The 24,283-nt window shown below is 36.3% G+C and overlaps 1 protein-coding gene across 1 annotated transcript in view; it reads right to left on the bottom strand.

Moving 5' to 3' along the window:
* Positions 1-11,714: 11,714 nt before the first annotated feature.
* The window catches only part of LOC140152690 (dual E2 ubiquitin-conjugating enzyme/E3 ubiquitin-protein ligase BIRC6-like), a 73,358-nt gene continuing 60,789 nt past the window's right edge, over positions 11,715-24,283 (bottom strand). The window contains 9 exon segments of the mRNA XM_072175148.1: positions 11,715-15,363; positions 17,694-17,828; positions 18,515-18,703; positions 18,927-19,004; positions 19,759-19,920; positions 20,611-20,828; positions 21,556-21,660; positions 21,918-22,081; positions 23,934-24,071. Of these exon segments, the coding sequence (XP_072031249.1) occupies positions 15,067-15,363; positions 17,694-17,828; positions 18,515-18,703; positions 18,927-19,004; positions 19,759-19,920; positions 20,611-20,828; positions 21,556-21,660; positions 21,918-22,081; positions 23,934-24,071 (1,486 nt within the window). The 3' untranslated portion in view covers positions 11,715-15,066.

Consider the following 24,283-nt stretch of genomic DNA (forward strand, 5'->3'; position numbering starts at 1 on the left):
GTTTCTTCACTGGTTTTGACAAATTAAAAACCTGTTTATTTAATCAGCCTATGTTCCAAACTTTAAAACAAGAGAATTGATCAAGCTGTTTTTGGATTAGGCCTATACCAAAAATTCTTAGGGGGGGGACTTATTTTTTTGGAACCGTTTAGTATGATATACATAAAATCATGCATCTTATGTAAGATATTCTTGACAAACTCCAAACATTTTAACGTATATATTAATGTACAACGTATGACAGAAATGCAGTAGTGTTAAAATTTCCCAATTTTATAGTTTTAATTGTTTTATTAAATGAACAGAAAAATATGTTTTGCTGACAAATTCTCATATTTCTGACAGAAAAATGCATTTCTATGTCATTTCAACCACAGCAACTGAATGTGAAGAAAATATGCACTGAGAAAACGATTTATTTAAAAAACCCAGTTTAAGCAACTGTAAACTTTTTTTTAAAACAGCCCGTAAAAAATGCGACAGAATTGCAGTACAAGCCCGTTTAATTTACCTTAAAATTCTGTAAATAAATATGGGGAAATGGCAGTATTTGACTGTTTTTCAAATTTCAGCTAAATACTCTATTATTTTACCTTCAATTTTCCATTTTGCCAACAAATACTGTAAAATTTACAGTTCACTGTAATATCAAATTTTATGCTGTAATTTTATAATATATAATATAGTTTACCGTAATTTTCCTGTTATTAAAAAAAATAAAAGTAAAGATTACGGTAAACTGCACATTTAACAGGATTTTCCTGTTATTATTTTACAGTGTAATGTAAATTTTACAATAGTCATGGTAGTGTTGTAACATTAGTCCCGGACATTTGTGTACGAATTTACAGTGATAGCCTGTATACTTTTCGTGATATCTTTGTGTAAATAATATATGTTTTTATATTTTAACATTGGAGTGATAGGAATTATCCTTGACCACTGTTGACCAGTCAACACAGCTATTTGCACGTTTGGATTTGCCATGTTGCTATCTAGCTTATTGTCCGAGAAAAATTAAGACCTTACATACTTTTCTTCTTCTTCCAAGTCAATAAATAGACCCACTATGAACCCCTTAAAAATGTTTAAACTTAAAGGGGCATTTCGTGATCCACAGCCTCATCCCCCACTTTTCCCAAAAAAGTTGAGATTTTACACCACTGGATACCTCTGGCTACATAATGTTTATGTACCAAATATTTCTTGCAGATTAATTCGTTTAGCAAAAATATCGTTAAATTTGAATTTCGTTCTGGTGCACCAGAACGAAATTACAACACATTGTCTATGGAGCAGTGTAATACACATAATCACGCATAACTAGCAAACGCAAAATCGGAATCAACTGAAATTTTGGAAATAAGCTTTTTTCGTGGATATCTACTGAAAAATGTCATAAAAAGAGGATGCTAGGATCACGAAATCCTCCTTTAAGTAAACGAGGTTAAAAAGAAACAGGGGGAGGGAGGCGCAGAGACAAAAAAAGAATAACACACACACTCACGGAAACCGTTGCCAAGTGGTTCAAGTCGCTCGATGTATTGCTCATTGGCCAGAAAAAAGAAAGAGTTTAGAATTGGTGAGTTACCTCTTTTTGAAGTTAAAAATCTCCGTTTCATACCCCTAGGCCACATGTCTGCAAGCAGAAAAGCTACAGCAGGGGGTTAGTCCACTGGTATAGCCATGTGTTTAGCTGTCCCTACTCCATTCTTTCAATGCCGAACGCCTGAGGTACCATTTTTAAAGCCTTTGGTATGGCCCGGCCGGGATTCGAACCCGCGACCTCCCGATCGTGAGGCAGACGCTCTAACCACTAGGCCACCACACCTCCCACATAAGTTTAATTATAAATAAGGAAGAAGGAAACGGTCTACATGCTTCACCCTAGCAGAGCGCAAGACAATGTGAGACACAGTTAATATTCGCTGTCGAAGTGATGATGTAACAGGGTTAATTACCATAGCATTAGATGAGAACAATTTTTGAACAGATTCACCCGGTACCTAATATGTATTGAATCATAGATGTCAAAGAAATGCTAATCACTCGCACCTGTAGATATAAAAATCTTTGAAAAGAGCGGTATTGTATTCAATATGATTGTATGACATACACATGTGATGAGTGCAACCTGCTTGTAGTGCAGGGTGATCTATTCAAAATTGGATTCATCTATTGCTATGGTAGTTTATCCGATTATTACATAACTTCGTCAGCGAATATGCGAGGATCGGAAATAAACGATTATAAGCCCGAGAAATTATGATTTATATGACGTTTAGAGGGCTCAAGCAAACTGACTGAAAACTTTGTGATAGAAAAAAATCAGGACTCAGCGGGGATTGAACCCCTGTCGCTGGATTACTGGTCCAGAGTCTTAACTACTAGCTACTACTACCCGAGTTCATAGTTGGTACTCGGACAATCTCGACAGTCCCCATCATGGCACTCTCGGGTTCAATCCCCACTGAGTCCTGATTATTTCTTTCTTAAAATTTTCATTATGTCAGTAGTAATTATTTGGTACAAAAGTCACCGTTTACTAGGCCAATCAAATTAAAAAAATCACCCACCACTAATTGCAACAGAATCCATTTCGCATGCATCCATCTCCCAAAAGCTTATCAAAAGTCCCCAAAATCCAAGTGGTGGAACAGTGCCTAATTTGCATAAATTCAAAATGGCCGCTTATGCGCAGGGGATGAAATTTCAAATTTGGTCAAATCTTGCCAAAAACCATACCAATGTATTTCTTTGGTCATAAGGATTCAGAAAAAGTATAGTTCGACCTAAGTCCGATGTACATTTCTTGAGTTATAGGGGAAAAGGTCAAATGTCAAAATTTGGACTCTACATAGGGGGCAAAAATGAAAAATTCTCCGATTTTGATATAAAAAAAACTGGTCTCATATTGTTCCGCTTGCAAAAGCATTTAATAAAAAGAATAGGCCTAGTTTGCCATATCTCAGGTGGTTTGTTACCCTGGTAACCCCGGGGGGGGGGGCCTTCGAAAATTTTTGTACGGGGTGTGCCACGCAGACTTTCGGATGCTGACTTTCTCTATACCTACTTTTTGCTGTTTTTGCTACCCATCAGTATACCAATTTGCAAGAAAAAGCACCCAAAAAGCACCCAAATTTGCCATAATTGGGCGCTTTAATGGCATTTTTGCCCAAATCCGTCCAATTGGGCGCATTGGTATCCACTGAAAACCCACCCATCGATATACCAAAATCGCTGAAAAGGTACCCCAAAACCGTGGCACATCCCCGTATACCTTCAACCAGGAAGAACCCCCCCGGGCTGGTAACATGGTAAAGGAAGATCAAATTCCGTGGAGCCGTATTGACCAAGATTTGACCAAATTTCACCCTATGCATAAGAGGTCATTTTGGATTGATGCAAATTAGGCGCTGTTCCACTACTTGGACTTTTCGGAACTTTTGATATTTTTTTTGATATTTTCTTTAATATACTTTTAGCATTAGGAAACGAATTTGGAGAAAACCTTCTGTTAATAAAATACTATGCTGAGCCACCAGCCTGGGTGGCTCACGCTCCAGTAATTTCACGATGATTGAGCTCAGTAATACATCAAAGAATGTCTTCCAATTCATGAAAACAAATAGATAATCAGCTTATCAGATTAAAAGCTTAGAGGGAAGGTCTTGCTGCTCAGCGAGTGTTTGTAAAGCGCTCCACAGACTCCGAGTATTGTACGTACAATATTGTATGTAACATATATACGTTATTTAATCTATTGCCATTTATTTCCAGTATGTTTAAGTTCTAACGAATGTTTGATGACGAAAAATCGATAATATGTTACATACAATATCTAGCAGAAATATATTATCGATTTTTCGTCATCAAACATTCGTTAGAACTTAAACATTACTGGAAATAGAATGGCAATAGATTAAATCAGGGGCGGACTGGCCACTGTGGCGTTGTGGCGATCGCCACATGGGCCGCTTGGTTCTGGGCCGCTCAGGGCCGGTTGCTCAAAAAAGAAGAGAAAAGAAAGAAAAGGAAAAGAAAGGAGAAGGGGAGAAAAGAGAAAAGGAAAAGAGAAAGAAAGGGAAAATAGAAGAAAAGGGGAGAGAATGGGGAAGGAGTATCTTAAGACATAGGCCCTAGGGCCTGAGGCATAGGTCCAAAAGCCGTTGAAGGCCCCGGTTGAAGGCGTAAGGTCTAAGACATAGGCCCTAGGGCTTAAGGTATAGGCCCGAACACTAAGCTATTATAGGCCGGCCACTAGTACACCGTCGCGGCATCACCTACAAATGGCCTTTTGAATCAATTCTCTAGAAAGTGAACACAACAAAAGGCCAATACTCTAGATGCGATACAGTAAAATTTTAAAATTTAAAGCCAACAGCAAAATATTGGGCTGGCTGTGAATGGAATATTGGTAGGCCTATTTAATTGCGGCTGCGGAATGAGGCTAGGGCCGGTATGGGCATTTGGTATTAGGCATAGGAGAAAGAAAGGAAAAGAGAAGAAAGGAGGGGGATCATTGAGGGGGATGAGTAATATAAGGGCCTACACAGTGTGCCTGCTGTTTGTCTGCATAGTGATAGGGCCTAAGGCCGGTAGAAATAGGGGCTGATAGGCCTACAGGCACTCGACTTTCGAAGTGACGGGGATGTGCGGACATGGGACACCAGTTTCAAACTATACATGTTATAGGGGTCTTTTGGTGAGAGCTTCGACGCCATATAACCAAGGGGGTCATTCAGTAAGGAGGCCTCAAAAGGGGTTCTTTCAGTGAGAAACTGGGACAAAAAAAAATTTGATAATTGTTTTTCAAAAGTCATCCAAATGGGATTTTTTTTAAAGAAAAAACGGTGAAAGACTACCAGAAATTTGTCAAAAATTCTTTACAAAGGGAGGTCTTTTTGTGACAGGAAAAGAAAAAATAGGGGTCATTGAGTGAGGAGTTCAGTAATTCAGTAAAATAAAAAATAAAAAAGTGGTCATTGAGTGAGAGGGAGTTGAAAAATGGGGTTAATGTGGGTTGTGGCCGCACTGCACGCACATCGCTTCACTCATTTTTAGTGAGTGCCCACTCCCGGCCTTTGGCCCTTTGGACCACCATCAGCTGTCAAAACTAGCACGGCTAGACCATCATTCGAAAACCTCTGGGCTGAGTTGCTCCTTGTAATGCAGGGATTACATTACATAATACTTACAGCCACATTACTCAGTTCAATACTCAAACAAATTTCTTTCCCTTTTGATGTTTCAACTCATAGGCGTAGATCCCGGGGGATGGGGGATAAATCCCCCAATATTTTAAAAGGGGATGGTCCATACAAGCCCCCTATGATGACACCTGTAGGCCTATGTGAGTTTCTGACCAAATCAATCTCATATTTGGCCATTTTAGCCTAAAAAGTGTCAATTTTTTCGAGCTTCGCGCGAATTTATTCCACTCATCATCACCAGTTTAGCTTCAATATGCCAAAAATGTCTGTGCGCTTCGCGCGCATTTGTACAATAAACTTATAATGTCGCCAAAAGGTGCTATTTCAAGAATATTTTTCCAACCCCAATGTTAGAAACAAATCTACGCCACTGTGGAGTTTTATCACGCTCGCTATGAAATGATCAATGCAATTTTTGCCAAAGCTCACTACCATTCGCTAGATGCTGTGAACTACCAAATCGCAATAGTTTAAAAAAGTTGCTATTAACCTTTACCCAGTAGGCCTAAACAATTTTTAGCATTTGTCTTTTAATGATTGAATATAGGCCTACTCACGATATGATAACACAGTTCTGCAAAGATGTAATTCTATATCAGATATGTGTGCAAATGAGTCAAAACATAAAACATGCACACTACTTATAATTGAATAACTGTTGGTTTGATCTTGATTATTGCAAGTGACTGACAATGGATAAAGAATATTTCAAGTCTGTACAAATGGAATGTGGCTTCAGAAATCGTTGTCAAATCCGGGCTTCCTGACCCCCTAGAATAGCTAAAACCCTTAGTTGTCCTGGGGCTTCGCCCCCTGGACCCTACCAGGGGCCCTTACGCGGGCCCCTGGACCCCATGCGCTAGTCGCTACGCTCGCTTCGCTCGCTGCGCTCTATTTTAGTAATAGGGCCGGTCTTAATAAATTTGACACGCCCGCCTAAAACCACCAGTCCGCCCCTGGATTAAATAACGTATATATGTTTTCTCCAAATTCATTCTCTAATGAATATACTTTCCTGAAATGAATGGTGATTAAAATAGTAACAGAAATATTATAAATTCACGCAAGCAAGCGCCACAGTGCCTATTTGTTATATATAGGATAGAATTGTATACATCGTTCAGGAAATTTCCCTATTTTTCTTATTACACATTATTATCTCGCTGGCAATTAAATTCAGTCATATCACTTTCAAAGGCTAGGACTTGAAAAGACTTGCACTAAAGGATATTGACTCTCCAATAAATGCTTGAAATTTGGATTGTCTCTTTATTCGAGTCTTAAGGGCTCGGATAGCGACGTTTTCACGTATTTTTGTGGGACCTGAGAGCACATCAGACACATCGAATTGCATTCTGAATACAAGGTGGCAAATTATTAAAAATTGATATTTTTGATATTTAACAGTCCTCATGAAGATAAATGTACATCTTCAATACGAAAGGTCACAATTTTCAAATGATGGTCGGCTTTTCCGCCCAGCTACATTCACTTTACATGCTTTAAGTACATATTATTAGATTTATAAAGTTTATTTCGAGGACTGTTAAAAATCAAAAATATTAATTTTGAATAATTTGCCATTATGTGTATTTAATCGCGAATTAAAAAAAACCAATGTTCAACATTATTTGATATCAAAAGGACAATGCAATTTGATGTGTCTGATACAGGCCCGTAGACAGGGGGGTGCAGAATTTGCAAGCGTACCGAGCCAAAAAATTTGATTTTATAAGCTTTTTTTGGTCAAAAAAAGTCTAAATTTGTGGAAGAAAGTCCAGTTTTCACAGAATTGCCCCCCCTGCCTTGGAAAAAAGTCCAGTAATTCAAAGTCACCCCCCCCCCCCCCCACACACACACACACACACACCCACACACACCCACAAGAAAAAAATCCTGGCTACGGGCCTGGTCTGATGTGCTCTCAAGTCCGGTTATATCCCACACAAAAAACTGTGTAAACGTTGCTATTCGATTCCTTAATAGAATCCTTGGTTTGATGAAAAAGATATGAACAGAAAAATCCAATCAACATTTGAAAACTTTAATTAATCTCTTATGTTTCGTCGTATGCACTTGAACATGATGAAACGCCGTAGGCTGCAGGTTGCCAATTCGGTTGAATATTGCTTGCAAAGTTTCGCCAATTTCTGAACTCCTTTGGACCAAAAAAGCGAGGAATAATAAATTCTAACATTAAACTATTGAGACCAAATTAATATAAAAATTTGATAGACCTATCCCATCTGATTGTATCAAATTGTTATTGTATACATTTTTTGGCAAATATTTTGTCAACACTTAAATAACATTTTGTTAGAATACCGTATTTATAAGTTTTCAAAAAAATGTTTTTGAATATATTATGAAAACGTTTTATACCCTGACATTTAATGTTTTTGGCAACCTTTTCTAACCTGCGAATAATGTCATGAAAACGTTTTATGTTTGCTGTGATGTAGAAGGTTCGCTATGTAAAGACATATAAAGATGAAGATCCATGGTGTCTCTGAAAGAACTGGACCGTTGCAAACTTATTTGTCCGTATTGTAATGCTCAAATCAAACATGAACGAATACTCTGTGCCCTGGCACAATAAATTAGCTTCCATTATACTTTTAAATTCGGAAAATTAACCCTTTTGTTAGGCTTATAATTGAGAACATAGAGGAGCTATTTCTGAAAAGTTAGAACTGACTGTAACCCCGGGACTGTATTGTCTATGCCTACGCAGATGACCCATTTCAGTCGACTTTTGTTTATAGTCCTGTATGCTGCATTCATGACAGGTATGAAAACGACTGGTATTCACCAATTCACCCCGCGTAAATTGACCCGCACGACAAAGGCCAACGCGCGTAAATACTCGCGCACATTGCGCAGCAACCTCCGTGGTGACCCCGCGAGTTTCCCTAAACAAAAAACATCACTTTGCGTTTGCTTACCTTATGGTATCAATACTAAGTATTATTCTCCGAGATATTTTAAGATTAATTAGTTAAAGAAGATGGATAAAAGGATTACAGCTCCAGTTTCAAATTGTCGTGTATGTAGAAGATTACATGGTTCTCTGAGGAACTATGTCTGCGGATTCTGTGAAGATCAGTCGGTCAAACAAGGTACAGTTCATTGGCAAGTGCAATGTGAGGTAAGTTCAAGTTTCATGCAGGAAACCTTAAATGTATCATCCAGGGATGAAAGTCCACATTTGACAAAAAGCCTGAATAAGCCTGAAAACAGTGTGAAAATGATCAGAATTGCTCTAAAACGGGCTGAAATAAAAGAAATTGCGTAAATCTGGACAACAAAAAAGCCTGAATTCAGGCAAAAGCCTAAAAACTTGCATCCCTGAATTCGTCATGTCGAATGTCTGCCAAACCATGATGATGGGGTGGGAATACAAAATATTATTTATAGGGGCCTAGGCCTAATAGGGGTTTTTTTGTGTAGGGGTGCGTGGGTTTTGTGGGGGTGATATGTGGGGTGTAAAATAGAGGTGTGCGCGGGAGGGCCGGAGGGGCACCCGTATGGGGTGGGGTTGTTAGTGTTTTCATTACAATTGAAATCTAACTTTGAGTTGACCTGTTTGCATTGCAAAATTCTTTTCAGAAAGTTGACGTTGAAGAGCCAATAGCGCTCATTGAAGACAAAGTGCCAGTATCAAATGAGCACTTTGTGGATGAAGAGCCAAAATCAATAGCGCTCTTTCCAACATTCCCGGTGTATTCCACCTCAACTGAGTTGGTTATTGGAGATGATCAGGATCCAGTCTACCGCGAGCTCTATGCGGAGAAACACTGGTCAGAAGTTCCTGTCGAAACTCAGTGCAAGTACTACGCTGATAAGTTAACCGATTTTAGACGCAAGACAGGACAGAAGCAACGTGGTCCTGTATTTGATAAGTGGGATATCATTGAGCATGTAAGATGCAACTCCGTGCGTATCAGGAAACGAGAACATGAAGTTGTCAGAGCTTCATATGTGTACCCTGAATCCCCCTGGATGATACAAGATGATCTCCAAGGGTAAGTTTTGTCATCCATCTCTATGTTATGTTATAGCAAACACATTCAATTTCATATAATTGTCTTCGTTTAAGCAAAGCAAGTACCTGAATTGGTGGAGAACGGAGTCTTTTCAGTTTTTAAGCATTGTTCTGACAATATTACCTTTTGAACGTTTTTGAGCACTGGGATATTTTAAATCGAAATTGTATTTCTCAGTCTCAGAGGAAACAATCCTGATAATAGACCAGATAATACGATTTTACAAATAACCATTGACCAGCAAACTCCGTTAGAATTGGCCATTTTATTATAGCTCTAATTTTTTTATCCATCCTATTTGATACAACAGCACGGAAGCAATGAGGCTTGGCTTGATGCCAACAAAATCTGCACCAGAAATATCCTCTCCATCTGGTATACAACAAAGCGCATTATCATGTAGTGCAACATCATCAACTTCCTGGTGGAAGAGACTGAAACGCCGTTTCAAGAAGAACCCCAAACCAGTGCCAGTAATTCACAAAGATCTGGCAGTGTGTGATCTAGACGAGGAGGCCTTGAAAGAGGTAAAGTTATAACGATGCTCCCTTATTTTGGTTCAAAATTATTGTGTGCAATGTTTGTTAAATCATTTTCCACTAGTTGTGTCGTACAAAACTAACGTTGTCAATTTTCTATTACTTCTTGTTAAAAATTTCCAGAAATTCTTGACAGAACTAAAGCGAAGGAAGACATTCCCGACGGCCCTCACGTACAGGGTACCTTTCCTCAAGGCATTCCGACCAAAAACGGAGCCAGAGAACAAGGTAAGCTGGGAATTCCGCACAATCTTTCTGTAACAATTTGTTTTGACAGTTACGATTTCGAATACGAGTCACGAATGAACATCAGGATAGACAAGAAATGGAAACCTGACACGTAGATCTAAAAGTGTCGAAATTTAAAATTATCCGGGAAAATTATTGACCAATTTACTGTTTCAATGATTGGTTTAATCAAATCAGATAAAATTATATCGGGGTAAAGTATTCAGAAAACTTTCAATAAATAACATAGCGTTAACAGTGTGAATACCAGAAATTGAATTCCTGATTGCTCTTCGTATATTATTTTGCAGTATTCGCCCATGGAGATACCGGATGAAGTGTTTGAAAGATACTTCCGTGGACAGAACCCATGGGACTATGCTGGCTCACCTCTGCCATTCTGGATACTGCCTAAAGTTTAATATTAAGAGTCCGGAAGGCAGTTACACTAATTTTTCAAGATTGAATATAATATTGCCTTTAAAAATGTCAAAAAATACATGGACAGCAATGAAGTATTGTTCTATCCTACGGCCAATTAAGACCAGCAACAAATCAAATGAAATTACCAAAAATAAAGCAGCGCGTGGGCACTGACCGGGAGGGTGTTTGATTTGGTTCTTTTCTCAGGAAGGTTCCACTGGCATTAAATGGAAAGCGGGTTTAACAAGTACATTTACAGCACAATGCTGTAACTGCCGATGAACAAGATCAAGATGATAGTTCAGATCATTATTGAATGTTTGATTCAATGTTTAATGTGATCTCACATGGACAAGAAGCAAATTTGAACAACAAACATGAAATTCCAAAAATAAAGCAGCACCGCGCGGACACTAACCGGGAGGGTCTTCGATTTGGTTTCTTTCTGTGGGATGGGTACGGGGATTAAATGGATGGCGTACAATGCTTCAAATGCTGATGAGCATAATCATGGCATGGATGCAATGATTTTATTTTTATGTATTTTTTACAACAAAATGATTGGTAAATTTAATTCGTTATTGTTCACTGAAATCCTGCATTTATTTAAAATTTGTTCATTGATGAATTTTCCTTATTTGCTTACCAAATTTTCAAAGAACTGCTTTTTGTCGACATTTACTTGTTATCGAATTACTGAAATCAATATGCGCAAATGCTTAATTATTGCAGAATTCCATGATTGTGCCAAAATATATAAATGTTAATTTGAAAAGAGAATTGTTTCAAAAACAATTCTGAACAATAATCAATATTTTAAAAATCATGTTCTTGACAAATACGTTTGTATATCAAATCTCAATATGTAGAAAAGGCAAGAATAATGAAATAAAATAGTGCAATATTTGTGAATTATAATCACAATAATTTGTTGTGTTTTTAGTTTTTTCTCATCATTCCTATAGTGAGGTGATTAATGCAATGGAATGGAATATGTAGATATCATCAAAGACATCCGCATACACAATTAGGGAGTCTGAGGTTCATATCCTGAGGGTATCAAGCAACTTTTTTGTTCATCTACTCTCCTCCTTTGTTCCTTCTTTCCTTTCCGATAGCCAAAAACCATGGGCAGTGTTAGGATTTATATCAATGTATTAATATTAAGGAGTACGCTCCAGGTTTTTAGTAAAATGGCTACAATGGGGAAGAAAGATAATTTTCCTCAACTAATGGCAAAATAGAATAAACATGAGTGTCAGGTCTATGCATTTGAACCCATTAATGTCTTTATTTAGCTTTTCTATATTACAATACTTGGTTCATTCCCAAGTAAGTTTTATAACATCATATGGTATAATATCAGTAACATTTTATACAAGTTAACTTACACAATGAGAAAAGACACACATGTATATTATATCAATTATACCCACCAGTATAATAGTACTTGGTTTTCCTTGCATCCCACCCTCTGATCTCTTTGTCTCTCTCCTGATCCCACCCATTGGTCATGTAATATGTACATATTAACAATGCAAGAGTACGCCCATATGTGTTATATAGTGAATAATTAACATAATTATTAAAGCAAGGTTATTCAAATATAACTTTTCTTTATTGTCTTTTCATTGGAACATGTTCCAATGCTTATGATTACATACACAAATCAACATTTTTTTCTCTTCAAAAACAATTTGGGACCAGGTATAATAATCCACATCCACCCAGGCTCTTACGCGCACATGCAAGCTTTATAAATTACAACATCTCAACAAAGCCATATTGTCATACCTAAACACTGTCACCAACAGACAGTTTTTAGGTGTACGTCAACAACTACATAAATAAAAGACATACCGAGGGATTAATGCAAAAAGGCCTGGTCTCCAATAGCTGCCAGGTAAGGACTGTCGATGTCTGAATTTTAAAAATTGATATATTTGCCACTCAATATCGATAAAAATCGATCTATCAATTTTCCTCCCAATAATAGTCATATCTACTGTCAACATACCCCATACTTATGTAACAGGATGCATCATGCCATTTGGACTCACAAATGCGCCAGCCACCTTCCAGCAACTTATGAAGCACTATGCCATTTGAACTCACAAATACGTCAGCCACCTTCCAGCGACTTATGGAGCTAATTTCAGTCCTTTTCCCCCGGATTTTTCGATACTATTTTTTTTCATTATCAGCAACTTGGATGTATCGATTTTCTTCAGAAAGTGATATCAGCGATATCAATATTATTAGGTATCCGGTTTATCGATTATTATCGATGTATCGGCGGTCCTTACTACCAGGTGTCATATTTATATCTTGCACTAACCCATCATATTCGTCTGTTTGTTGGTGCAAGCATCAAATTATCACTTCGCATTTACTGTAACCGCATGAAACAGAAAAAACTAAAAATTCATACAGGTCTTCCAAATAATATGATTTACAATTGGTATAAATTTCTCTGTAATAATAATAATAATGGCCACATACATCAATATATATTTTTTTTTCAGATCAGGTTAAATACAACCATTTTACTCTATATATTCTTGTAGAAAACTTCTTCATACACAAATGAATGTGTGCTACTTTATCTTAGTCCTCAGTTATTCCATCTGTGCAATAGTGGTTTCAATAATAAAGATATAAGGCACAGAGGAATGTGGGAGATACCTCTGTGCAATGTATCTGGCATCATTGGTTACCATAGTAACAGTATGCACTGAATTCCAATATGAACTTTTCAAACTGTACTTGCAAAATAAACTAATACCTGTTATAAAGTCTACTTCATATTTAAGATGCTCAGTCCAGGCCACCGGGTGTGGTTCTCAATCATACCAGTATTCTTGTTTTTTATCTTATGTTTATTTGATTGAAGAAAATAAATTGAGATTTAATAAAATAGCATCTTTGTTTGGCACTATCTTCATACCATGTGATTGAAATTAAAGTACATGGGTTATATTTCTATAATTTCTTCTTAAATTCATCCCCGGCGCTGTGATGCCTATTCATCATCTACATCTTGACAACTTCTTGATCCTGTGTGCTTTGAACATCCGCAAAATAATTGGATACAGTATATAACTTTCTGAGGTTGATCAAATTGCAACTATGCACATCCATATCCTACATAATACATCAATATTTATTTTTATAATATTTGCTATGAAACTTCCTTTTCTGAATTTTGGTTGTAATAAATAACCATTCCAACTTATTCTTAACTACAAGTTGATCATTATTTAATCAAATCTAAAATAAAAAGACTTTAACAACAGAAACAAAATGGGCAATTCCAGTTGAAATCCATACACCCTTAAAGAAGACATGACCTTTAATCTTCCACATCGTGCAGATTTCAAATGGAATCACCCATTTAAGAAACCCTATTTGAAATTCACACTCCCTATGTGGAAGATTAAAGTCCTGTCTTCCATAGGGGGTGTGTTGATTTCATATGGAATAGTTGCAGGTGTGCTTATGTATATCTTATGTATGAACTTTGGCATGCTAGTATAATTAAAGGCGTGTACAGCTCAGGGTTGTATTGCAATATGAATACAACTGCATAGAAGGAAAAGTAACGACAAAAAATAAAAACAATACCTTTTCAAACAAACATTTCCTTAAGTTCCATTCAAATATACCTTAATGTTATCACACACAATAGTAGTGTTTCTTTGTCTACAATAAACAAGTTACTTTCTTTTTGCCACTGGCCCATGACTTTTTTAACACAAATACAATGTATAACAGTAAATAATTCTTATACTAAACGTTTTACAAAACATGCCTCTCTGCATTGATGTTGCACACAATCAGCACCAGTCCCATCAATGCTAATAAACAAATCTACAAAAGTAACTAATTTCCTAAAAAGGGATGTAATTATACACAAGCTCTCATAAATCAAATCCAACAGAAAATAGCAGCTTTTTAAAAAGACTTAGTGCTAGTATATAGAGTGACATTGTGTATGTGTTCTACCATTGCAGCAATGGGCTATTCCACTTGAAATCCATACACCCCAATTGAAGATATGATCTTAAATCTCCCAAACAAAGAACATGAATTTTAAATTACCTGAATGGGGGCTCCATTTGAAATCTACACCCTCTATGTGGGAGATAAAGTGTCTTCCATAGGGGGTGTATGGATTTCATCCGGATAGCCCAATTGGTTGAGTTTTTCCTCTGCGGCAAAGGTGTGCCACAACAATGAAGTTAATTAACAAGAACAAAGTCCAGAGCATGGCTAATTAAAAAAGTGTTTGTTGCACAAAAGGAACACACACAAAACATCGGACTACATGCTGGCCCTAATGTGTGACTTTGGACAGGTAACAATCATTACCATGTTATGTTATATATTGTAAGAATTGTGCATGGTATAACTTCCTACAGAGCAAGTGTTCTTACTGCTTTTTTTCTTTCACTTCATTTTCTTCAATGTTTGATTGGAAGTGGCCAATTTCTTTTTTTCTTTTTTCACAAAAGAAAATGTTTTCCAACAAGATGGTGAAGATACTGAATAAAATGACCACAGCAAGTCACTACTGTTATTGTAATATAAAGGATTGTAATATTTTGTCCAAACAGCTCAGTATAATCCAGCATTATCTTCCCCTCCATTGTGTAGATTTCCAATCTCCCCTACACCGAGTGGGTCAATTCCTGAAACAATTGGCTTGGGCTCTACAATAGGTTTCACAAGGGTAGTTCCATTATCAGTAAGAGGTGGGGCTGGCTCAGAATCAGTCATAGGTGCTGCTTCAGCTCCTGCAGCTTCTGCAAGAGGCACTGTTGTCTTCTCTTGGGTGCTTTTATTACTTTCCTCTTGCAAGATTTTGGTTGGTTTCAGCTTCATGAGTTCTTCACGCAACTGTGCTGTGTGTCTCTGTGTAATGGAAATTAATACATGCGTACAAATTAGAATGATTTCTATATGGTCATTTTTACGGTAAAGGGTGTAACTTTGGATTTTTAACATTTTAATTCCTAGTGTTCTAATAAAGCCACAGAATTCCATGATTTTTGGCCACATAAGTCATCTAGTTAGCAGCTACCTTGGGTAGCATAATCAGCTTTGGGAGTTACTGCGTTCAGTTTTAGCAGGCTTAAATGTACTTAATATTGCCATTTTGAAAAACTATAAAAAACAGTAACATTTTTTTATTATTTTTTGTTTTCTTCAGTTAGTTCATGGATAATTTTTCTTATCCTGAAAGTACAGTCATATGTTCAGTAAACACTGCCACATTAGATTTAATTGTGAACAGCCCTGTATTTTTGAGAACCGGACTTGATATTTGTCGCTTCGAGGCTTCATTTTCCGTTAACAATTGTTAACAAACTTTGTGGGTGTAGCTTTGGTTCATAATTCTTGGTTATTTCTTCACTTCTTCTTGATTTATAACAGTTGTTATCTTAACTTGAAATGGGTAACAAAAATTAGTCGATTTGCAAGCTTTTAAAATTTTTATAAAATCTTGACTTCAAAGAGCCGTTTTTCCGTTAACTTTTTTGAAGCCTCCGAAACAAACTGTTCAGCAAGCTTGTGCAAATATAACTAAAAGAGCTCATCCAATCTATTTATCAAAATGTAGCAAAGTAGATCCTCAAGTCACATGTTTTTAAATCGTGGAGATATATATCACTGTTTGAAAATGGGACCCAATACAAACTTTCCGTTAACAATTGAAGCCTCCGAAAAAATGAAGCCTCCGAAACAACAATAAGATTAATTATCATCTATGCATATCTAAATTGGTGTGTTTCATACTGATATCTGCATTGTAATTATTACCTGATATGTGCAGAATGTCATAAATTAAAAAAAATGTTGACATTATGGTTAATGTTTGAAAAATATACTGATACCCCAAAAAGCCTGTTTCGGAGGCTTCACATGCAAAAAACACCATACTTAACAAATGGGTGAAAAAATTAACATGTGATAAATCTACAATATCTGCCGCATAGAATTATTGATTCAATACACACAAGAAAATAACAGCTTAGATGATCCCAACACTGTTGTTTTCAAAAAAACTACTTCTGCAATGTTTAACAATTGTTAACATGAAGCCTCCGAAACAAAAAAAATGACTTGCTGTGATAATTTCATTTTTGTCACAACTGAAATTCAATACTTAGAAGCAAAGCATGAAAATTGGTAATTGTGATATTTTTTACCTATTTTTTCATGTCAACTTGTAGTAGTTAGCCAAATATTTTACTTTTATGATCACCTGTGTTGTTAACTGAAGCCTCCGAAACACAAATCGCTTGAATTGCCAATTCTAAAAAATAACTCCAATTTCTGTGAAACTTGGCTGGGAGGTTCCTTTCATCAAGTAGTATTTGTACATGAAGTTAGACATTCAAATTATTTTAGGAACCCAATTAAAACTTAAAAAATATGTTTAAGGTTTGGAAATTTCCATTGTAAATGACACTTGATGTTAAAAATTTTCAAAACTGCAATTACAAACATAGCAAAACATGGTATAAAATTTAACTTATATCTGTTGACTTACTTTGGAATGGGATTTCACATGTATTCCAGCTTTCATGTCATAATTTTCTGAGGTTATGTAAAATACAGTTTTTCTTAGATTTTAACCAAAATGTTATGGAAATGTCAATTTTTTTATTAGAAATCAAAAGGTTTAAGCCTTGAAACATTATTTTACTGGAATTTAAGTTGCTTCTATTCATGATTTCAGTAAACAGAAACATATTTAAGTGGTTTGAAATTTTGACCCTAAAAATCAAAAGTTACACCCTTTACTGTGAAAATGACCATATAGCAAATTCAGCAGGTTGGAATCTTTTTATTAAATCTGATTTTATTACGAAATTACACAGAAACAAGCAATACAGCTACACATTCGATGTTTAAACTCCAAACAGTAACATCAGTGCATGTTTCAGTGGGCGTCAAGCATGTTACTGGTTTGTTTACATGGTGATCAAAGGCAGTACATCTGTACACACATCAATAACTGTGACAAAGCACTGATGTCATGGTCTCAAGAAAGCCAAATGGACGAGATGGGCTGTTTTAATCTGTTGTTGTATTTTTCATTAAACTCTAAACAGATTCATATGTAACATTCATGATTTAATCTGACTTGCAATATCAAATGTTTCATATTAAATCAGGTTAGATGCTTGCCAATCTTGATTTAGCTTTGTATGTCACATATCATCTATCAAAATTACCTTGAGAGCTGCCCAGTGGTGAGCCACACTCCTGCCGACACGTTTGTCATTGCAGAGCTGAGCTAGCTGACTAATCCATTCCTCACATTGAGCCATCACCTCAGTACGCTTCAGATAGAAGTGGGTTTGAATTACCTGAAGGAGAGAAGTGTTTTACAGAAATGGTAAAGTCATGTACTCAACACCTGTTTTAACATAATTAAAAATATTCCATTCACTGCAAAACCTGTTTCATATGAACTCGTTGGGCTTCCCAGTTCAGATTCTGTTTGAATGCATTTGCATAAAGCACATTGATTAATAGTGCTCTACGCACAGGCTTAAAGTCACAAGCCTTAGCATATTTTATAGGAATTTGCTGACCATTATACAAATTTGATGACCATTAATGAGTGACTTGCAGCCAAGCCATCGCAGCCCGGATCAGCTCCCTGTGTTCCCATACGGGTGACAGAGATAATAAGCAGTTAGTTCATGATTTAGCAGTTAGTTCTTTGCCTAGAGAATTTCAAGTTGCTCAATAGCACGAGAACAAAGAGTGAACAAGAACTGTGCCGGAGCTCAAACTCCTTTCATCACACACAAATGCACAGGAGACTAATTAAAGCCTTACTTGATAGCTAACTTGATTGCTTATCAGATAATTTAGGAATTTGCATTATCAGGCAATAAGCTTGTCACCGTCAAGTTATTTACATCAGCCCTAAGGTTTAGCACAGAATACACAACATACGGTCCTCTGAGAGGATTTTAAGACAGCGCAGCCTCTGCCACCCCTACACACACACCCCACACAATGTTACAAAATGGCATTCACTCACCTCCTTGAAGCATGATGGTGGATTACGTAGCATTTCCAGCATAGCCCATTTAACAGTAGCTTGCATGATGTTTGCATCATACTCCCGTGAACTCTGTGTCCCAGAGGGTGTACCTCGTGACCTCTCATAGCCAGGCTCATTGAAGTAGGGTTCAGATACTAGGATTAGGGACTGGATGGACACTAATACCTGCAAAAGGAAAAGAATGTGAAACAAAATGTTATGAATAGTTAATCTATTTGAAACACTGTTTTCAAGTGAAAATTTTGAGATACATATTATCTCATGATCAATATTCAATTTAACATGGTAGTGGGAGTCGGGGCAAGCAATCAAGGCAAATACAGGATGAATTTGATGGGATTTTGTGAACAACTTTGAATAAATGGTTAATGTAAACAAGTTTTCTTACTTGTAAAAAGCTTGATGTCTGTGCATTCCACTTCTCTTCTGGTCTGCCATGCCATGTGTTCAACACACTTAAACAAACCTGAAATGAGAACATGGATTTATTTATTAGGAAAACACATTCAAGTTGTTTTTGTCATTATACCAATATGTCCTTCAATTAGCGATACACTTTACAATGGGCATACATTGGGCTATTCCAGTTGAAATCCATACACACCCATGGAAGACATGTCCTTAATCACAAACACAGGGTGTGGTTTTCATCCATTCAGTTCACTCCATTTGAAATTCACATTCCCTGTGGGTGGGTGGGGGTAAGGTCATGTCTTCCATAGGAGTGTATAGATTTCAATTGGAACTGCCCATTACACAAGCTGCAAGTTCCAATGGGGTTTAGTTTTTTTTCACCCTGATGTGGCAGTGATATCAATGCATTGAGGCAGCTGTTTTGCACATATATCTATGAAGCATCTTTAAGTGAGGGTGTGTACACTAGCACTTTGGGCGAACGTTGGCAATTTGAAACCGCACCTAATGAAATGTGAACTGACATCATTATCACATCATGCAGTAGAAATTAAGGAGACCATATTTAGAACAATTCTATCAGCTTGTTTTTAAGGATCAGAGCTAATACAGACAAAAGGTTGACAGTTCATATTTGTTGGACATAGAACACTTCTAACAAATTGTAACAAATGCTTCAAACACTGATAAGTAATAAAATTTCTGAAATACCACTTGCTGCATTGCTTCACTTTGAAAACAGAAAAATTTGTATGCAAACAGCAAAATAATTCTTCAGTTATCTGTATGAATTGCTTTTAACCTACCTTGCCATCGTTATATAAATTTGGATTAAACCTAACACTATGTTGTCCTGTTGTCTCTAGATTGACAAGCATTGGTGACACTGGATAGTCAGCAGGGAAATACACATCAAACTCAAAGCATCCATTGGCATAAGGTGTGTCTGCTGGACCTGTGATTAGCACCTACAAATAGCAAATCGAAGAAAACAAATGATGACATATTTCCTGAATTAACTTTTAGAAAGATAGGCATAAAATTGAGCACACTTAGCAATAACCATAGTAAATCTGTATCTTGGATTAATATGAACCCAAGGAAGGTAACAGATTTCATGATTTTCCTGAAAAAACAAGTTGGTGTTATTATCTATTCATTCCATATGCCTAAAAGTTCTATTGCAATAAAAGGTATCAACTAAAACGATGGCTGTGAGTAAATTTGCTCATTTGGATATGTCAAATGAACAAGTAATAACAACTGTTAAAAGAGATTGTTTCTCTTGGTCTAAAATTAATATTTGCAAAGATGTTCCCATTCCTCTCTTCTGCTTAACACATTCCCATTTTGCTTAACATATTCTCATTTAGCAGAGATGCAACACAGGTTTCTGTCCAAATCCTGAAAATTGCCAAGTCCAAGCGTGCGGCTTTGAACATTTGTGGAAGCTCGTCCAGGGAATAGTCATCCATGATCCAATCCACTTCCAGAAATGTTTAAAAAATTAAACAAAAATATGCGGATCTTTTTTATTTATGCCCCCGAAAGTCGCATCTCTGCCTTTAGTACACAGGGAAGGTTTTGCAAATACAAATGTCTGCAATCCCGCAAATACATACAAACACACATCCCTGTCTAACACAATGAATTATTACCTTCATAACATCCAGCCTGTCCTCATCACATCTCACAAACACACTTGAGCTAGCCGATAGAGGTAGTGAATTTGACAGAGTAACTGCTTCTTGTGCCAGACGTCTAGCCCGGCTGGCATTGGTCACATTGCCAGCTGATTTCACATTAGAGGCATAATGGTGACTTGACACAAAACTGATTTTGCCGTCGTCTTCTTCGGTGATCATATGAAACGTGTCTGTGATGATTAAAAACAGGATTGTTACTTTTACTGTATATTATCTTTTCTTTCTAACAATGTTAATTAGGTCAATTGGTAATAGATTAGTCTGAAAATAGCGTAATAGCAAATGTACAATATTCTGACTGAGATTAAACATACACACACATTTTAAGTTTTGCTGCTGTATATAATTCAGATTTATAGAATAGTTTCTTCTGATGCAAGAAAAATAAGTTTAATTTCCCACTTGTATTATAATGTATATGTGGCTTCAGCATGAGTAGTTATATCTGTCACACCGACTTACAACAGAGTTCCCAGCATTTCATGAAAACAAAATTCCTTGAGTTTCCCAGATATTTGCCTGAGAAATATTTCCACTTCACCAAGGACTGAGAAGGAAGAATTTTTCCAAAAATATGAAATATAACTGAATGAGTTTTAGTACAGTTTGGAGGCATATCTTGTATGCAAGACATGTGTATGCAAAATGACAAAACTATTGCCTTCTTGGGCCACTCCAATAGCCCGAGTTTCCCCGTCTACAAAAATGGATTTTAATTTTTCCCGATTTTTCTACAGATTTAAAATTGAATACTAAGAGAGATGCTTTAATCTGTATTAATACTGTAAAAAATGAAGACAGTGGTAGTCAAACACTTTATTTCATGATATACAGCAAAGTTTGTCCACTATGTTTCTGAAGGAAGTCACAAAAATATTAAATTGTGTATTCACTCACCAAATTGCATCTTCTTCATGATGTTGACGTAATATTCTTCTGAGCTGATCTTGCTGGCGGCCCCTGCAGCAGATGATCCATCAGAATCTTCACGATCCATCTCATCTGCAAATAGAGAGGTCAGAGGGTAAAAATGCTTGATAATATATATATTTTCACAAGAAAAATAACCATGACTATATTATCCAACATGCCAATTAAAAAGTTCGTGTTCTTTTATGTCACTCTGCTTAAGCAGCTGATCTAAATTCAATTAATTAAAATGCACTTGTTTCTAGAAAATGTTGGTTATAAGTGTGCATGTGTTGTTAATCTCTGTATCATCATGCCAAGAAACACCCATTATCAACTACCAATTTTACCTCGTGATGCTGCAATTAGTTTACTGGTTGCCCTAGTAACAATCTCCACAGTGCGCTGTATCTCTGGTACCAGTTGTGTCAGACCCTCAGCATCAGCATCTTCCTCAGGGGTGGTGTCTTTACGAAGAGCTCTATGACTATTAGGCTTGCCTTCTTTGTTCAGTCTATACAAAAACATACACATATGTAGAAACGATACAATGATGGTTAGGCACAAATTGTTTACTGATAAACAACACAGGACTAATGACATTGATATCTTGTCTTTTTGTATTCTTTCCAACTCCAACGAAAAAATCCTTTCAGTGCAATTACATAAGAGTGCATTCTACTAAACCTACCCTGGAGCTGTTTTTCATTTAAATGTTTCACTTTTCAAATAAGAGCACCAAACATAATGTATTGTATAAGGTTAATTCACTTCTGTATTTTCAAGCTAAAGACACTATCACTGATTCGCTAAACCAGAAAAAACAAAATCATTGAAAATCAGATTTTTGTATTGAGTATAGGTATGCTAACAAATCCTGCAAATGATAAAACCAAACAGGTCACATTTTAGTCATTGCTGGAGAAGTGTCCATACTGACGGACACTTGTAGCTACACCCAACAGAATGAAGCTTCATATTTATCACTACTGCCAGCCATTTTCTTTATGTCTAAAATTTTTCATATCACAAAACGCCTTATAATGGTAATTTTCATGACATATCTTTCACTTTTAAGCCATTCCTAAAATAATCAAAATATTTGTACACATTTCCAGGATCACTGATTACTTTGGTATTATATTTTCAAGAATATTACTATATTAAATTAATGTAGTACTTGGTGTTAAATTGCTATAATGTGTATAATTTTTAGTTATATAGCAGTATAATAGTACACCAGTTGAACTAAATGATGTTATTTGCAAGCATATATGACTGTGTTATTGACGAATACAATGTAGGTGATAGTCCAACACACTTGTTAATCAATCACACCATATCTGTGCTTATTAAAAGAGATGTGCAATCATTCAAAAAGAGGCATTGTCTATTGCTGAAACTAATCCAAGGTAGAAAAAACAAGTATTCTTCATGATAGAAACGGGTAATGTGTTTCAAGTATTGTAAACTGGTTTAACACACACAAATTAGAAATATGGATTGCTATTAAGCATAGCCAAAATGAATTTTTAATTTGACAATTTATCCACTCATTAAGAAAATATCACACACTTTTCAAACAGCTTTTGATTACTTCTGCATGTCATCTTTAAACCAAATTTTGAGCATGTAAATTATAAAATCTGTTATTTTTAAATGATCACTGAATTTTACATCATGAAATGGAATTTGGCAACATGGTTGATTATTGGTATGAAAGATATGTAAATGTTATGTTGATCGAACAATGGAAGTATCTGGGTATGTTCAGTTGCAAACATACACAAGTAAGAAAAATGAAACCAAAACAAAAAAGGGAAAAGCAAGGGATTAATATGTTGTTGAGAGGAGAAGAACATTTGCAAGCTTCCTTTCATTTACCTCAGGGGTGCTAACATTTCATGGCCAACTTAGACCAATGTTACAATGGCAAGATAGCTTTATTTGCATATTTGGATCTGGCAATTTTCAAGATGGTGCTTAGTAACTACGAGGTTGTTTATAACAGCCATTTAATTCAACTCGACAAAAAAACCATTTTGATGTCATGTGAAGGAATTTGAACACTAGAAATATCTTTGTATTGAAGTAAAAAAAGTATTGATGTGAGAAGTTTGTTCCTAATTTCCTTTCCACATTTCATGACCCAAAAGGTCTTGAAAACTGTGGGTAACAAATCTGAATTCCTTCAAACAGTGAATTTGAGAGTACTTCAGTGAATTTGAGAGTACTTCAGTGAATTTGAGAGTACTTCATTATTTCTGAAGAAAACTGCATCATGTGACAAAAGCAAAAGTATAAGCAATGGTGAGATGTAAAACAGTTAGCAGCCCTGTGGTCTTGAAAGAGGAGCAGAAAAGAACCTTTTTCGGATCCTTTCTTTGACTGTCTGTAGCACACAAGAGCCCAGCTGAGTCTCCGCTTCCGTATCTTCCCCGGAGAGACTGTCCTCTCGCAGGGCCCTATGCGAGGAGCTGGGTTTGTTGCTCTCTATGTTGAATCTGTTAACAGGTACAACAAGAAATGCAATGGAGAATTATTGCATGCCCAGTCACCATCATTGTTGTTCCTTAATCCTCAAACAGACAACAACAGAATTAAAATATTAGTCTTCAAATACCACCTGACTAACCACTACTTTTGACCATTCCATTGACAACCATTGGCCTAATCCATCTCATAAAATGCATAAAATTATTTTGATCTCAAAAAC

The sequence above is a fragment of the Amphiura filiformis genome, chromosome 5, assembly GCF_039555335.1.
Source record: "Amphiura filiformis chromosome 5, Afil_fr2py, whole genome shotgun sequence".
NCBI classification, from domain to species: domain Eukaryota; kingdom Metazoa; phylum Echinodermata; class Ophiuroidea; order Amphilepidida; family Amphiuridae; genus Amphiura; species Amphiura filiformis.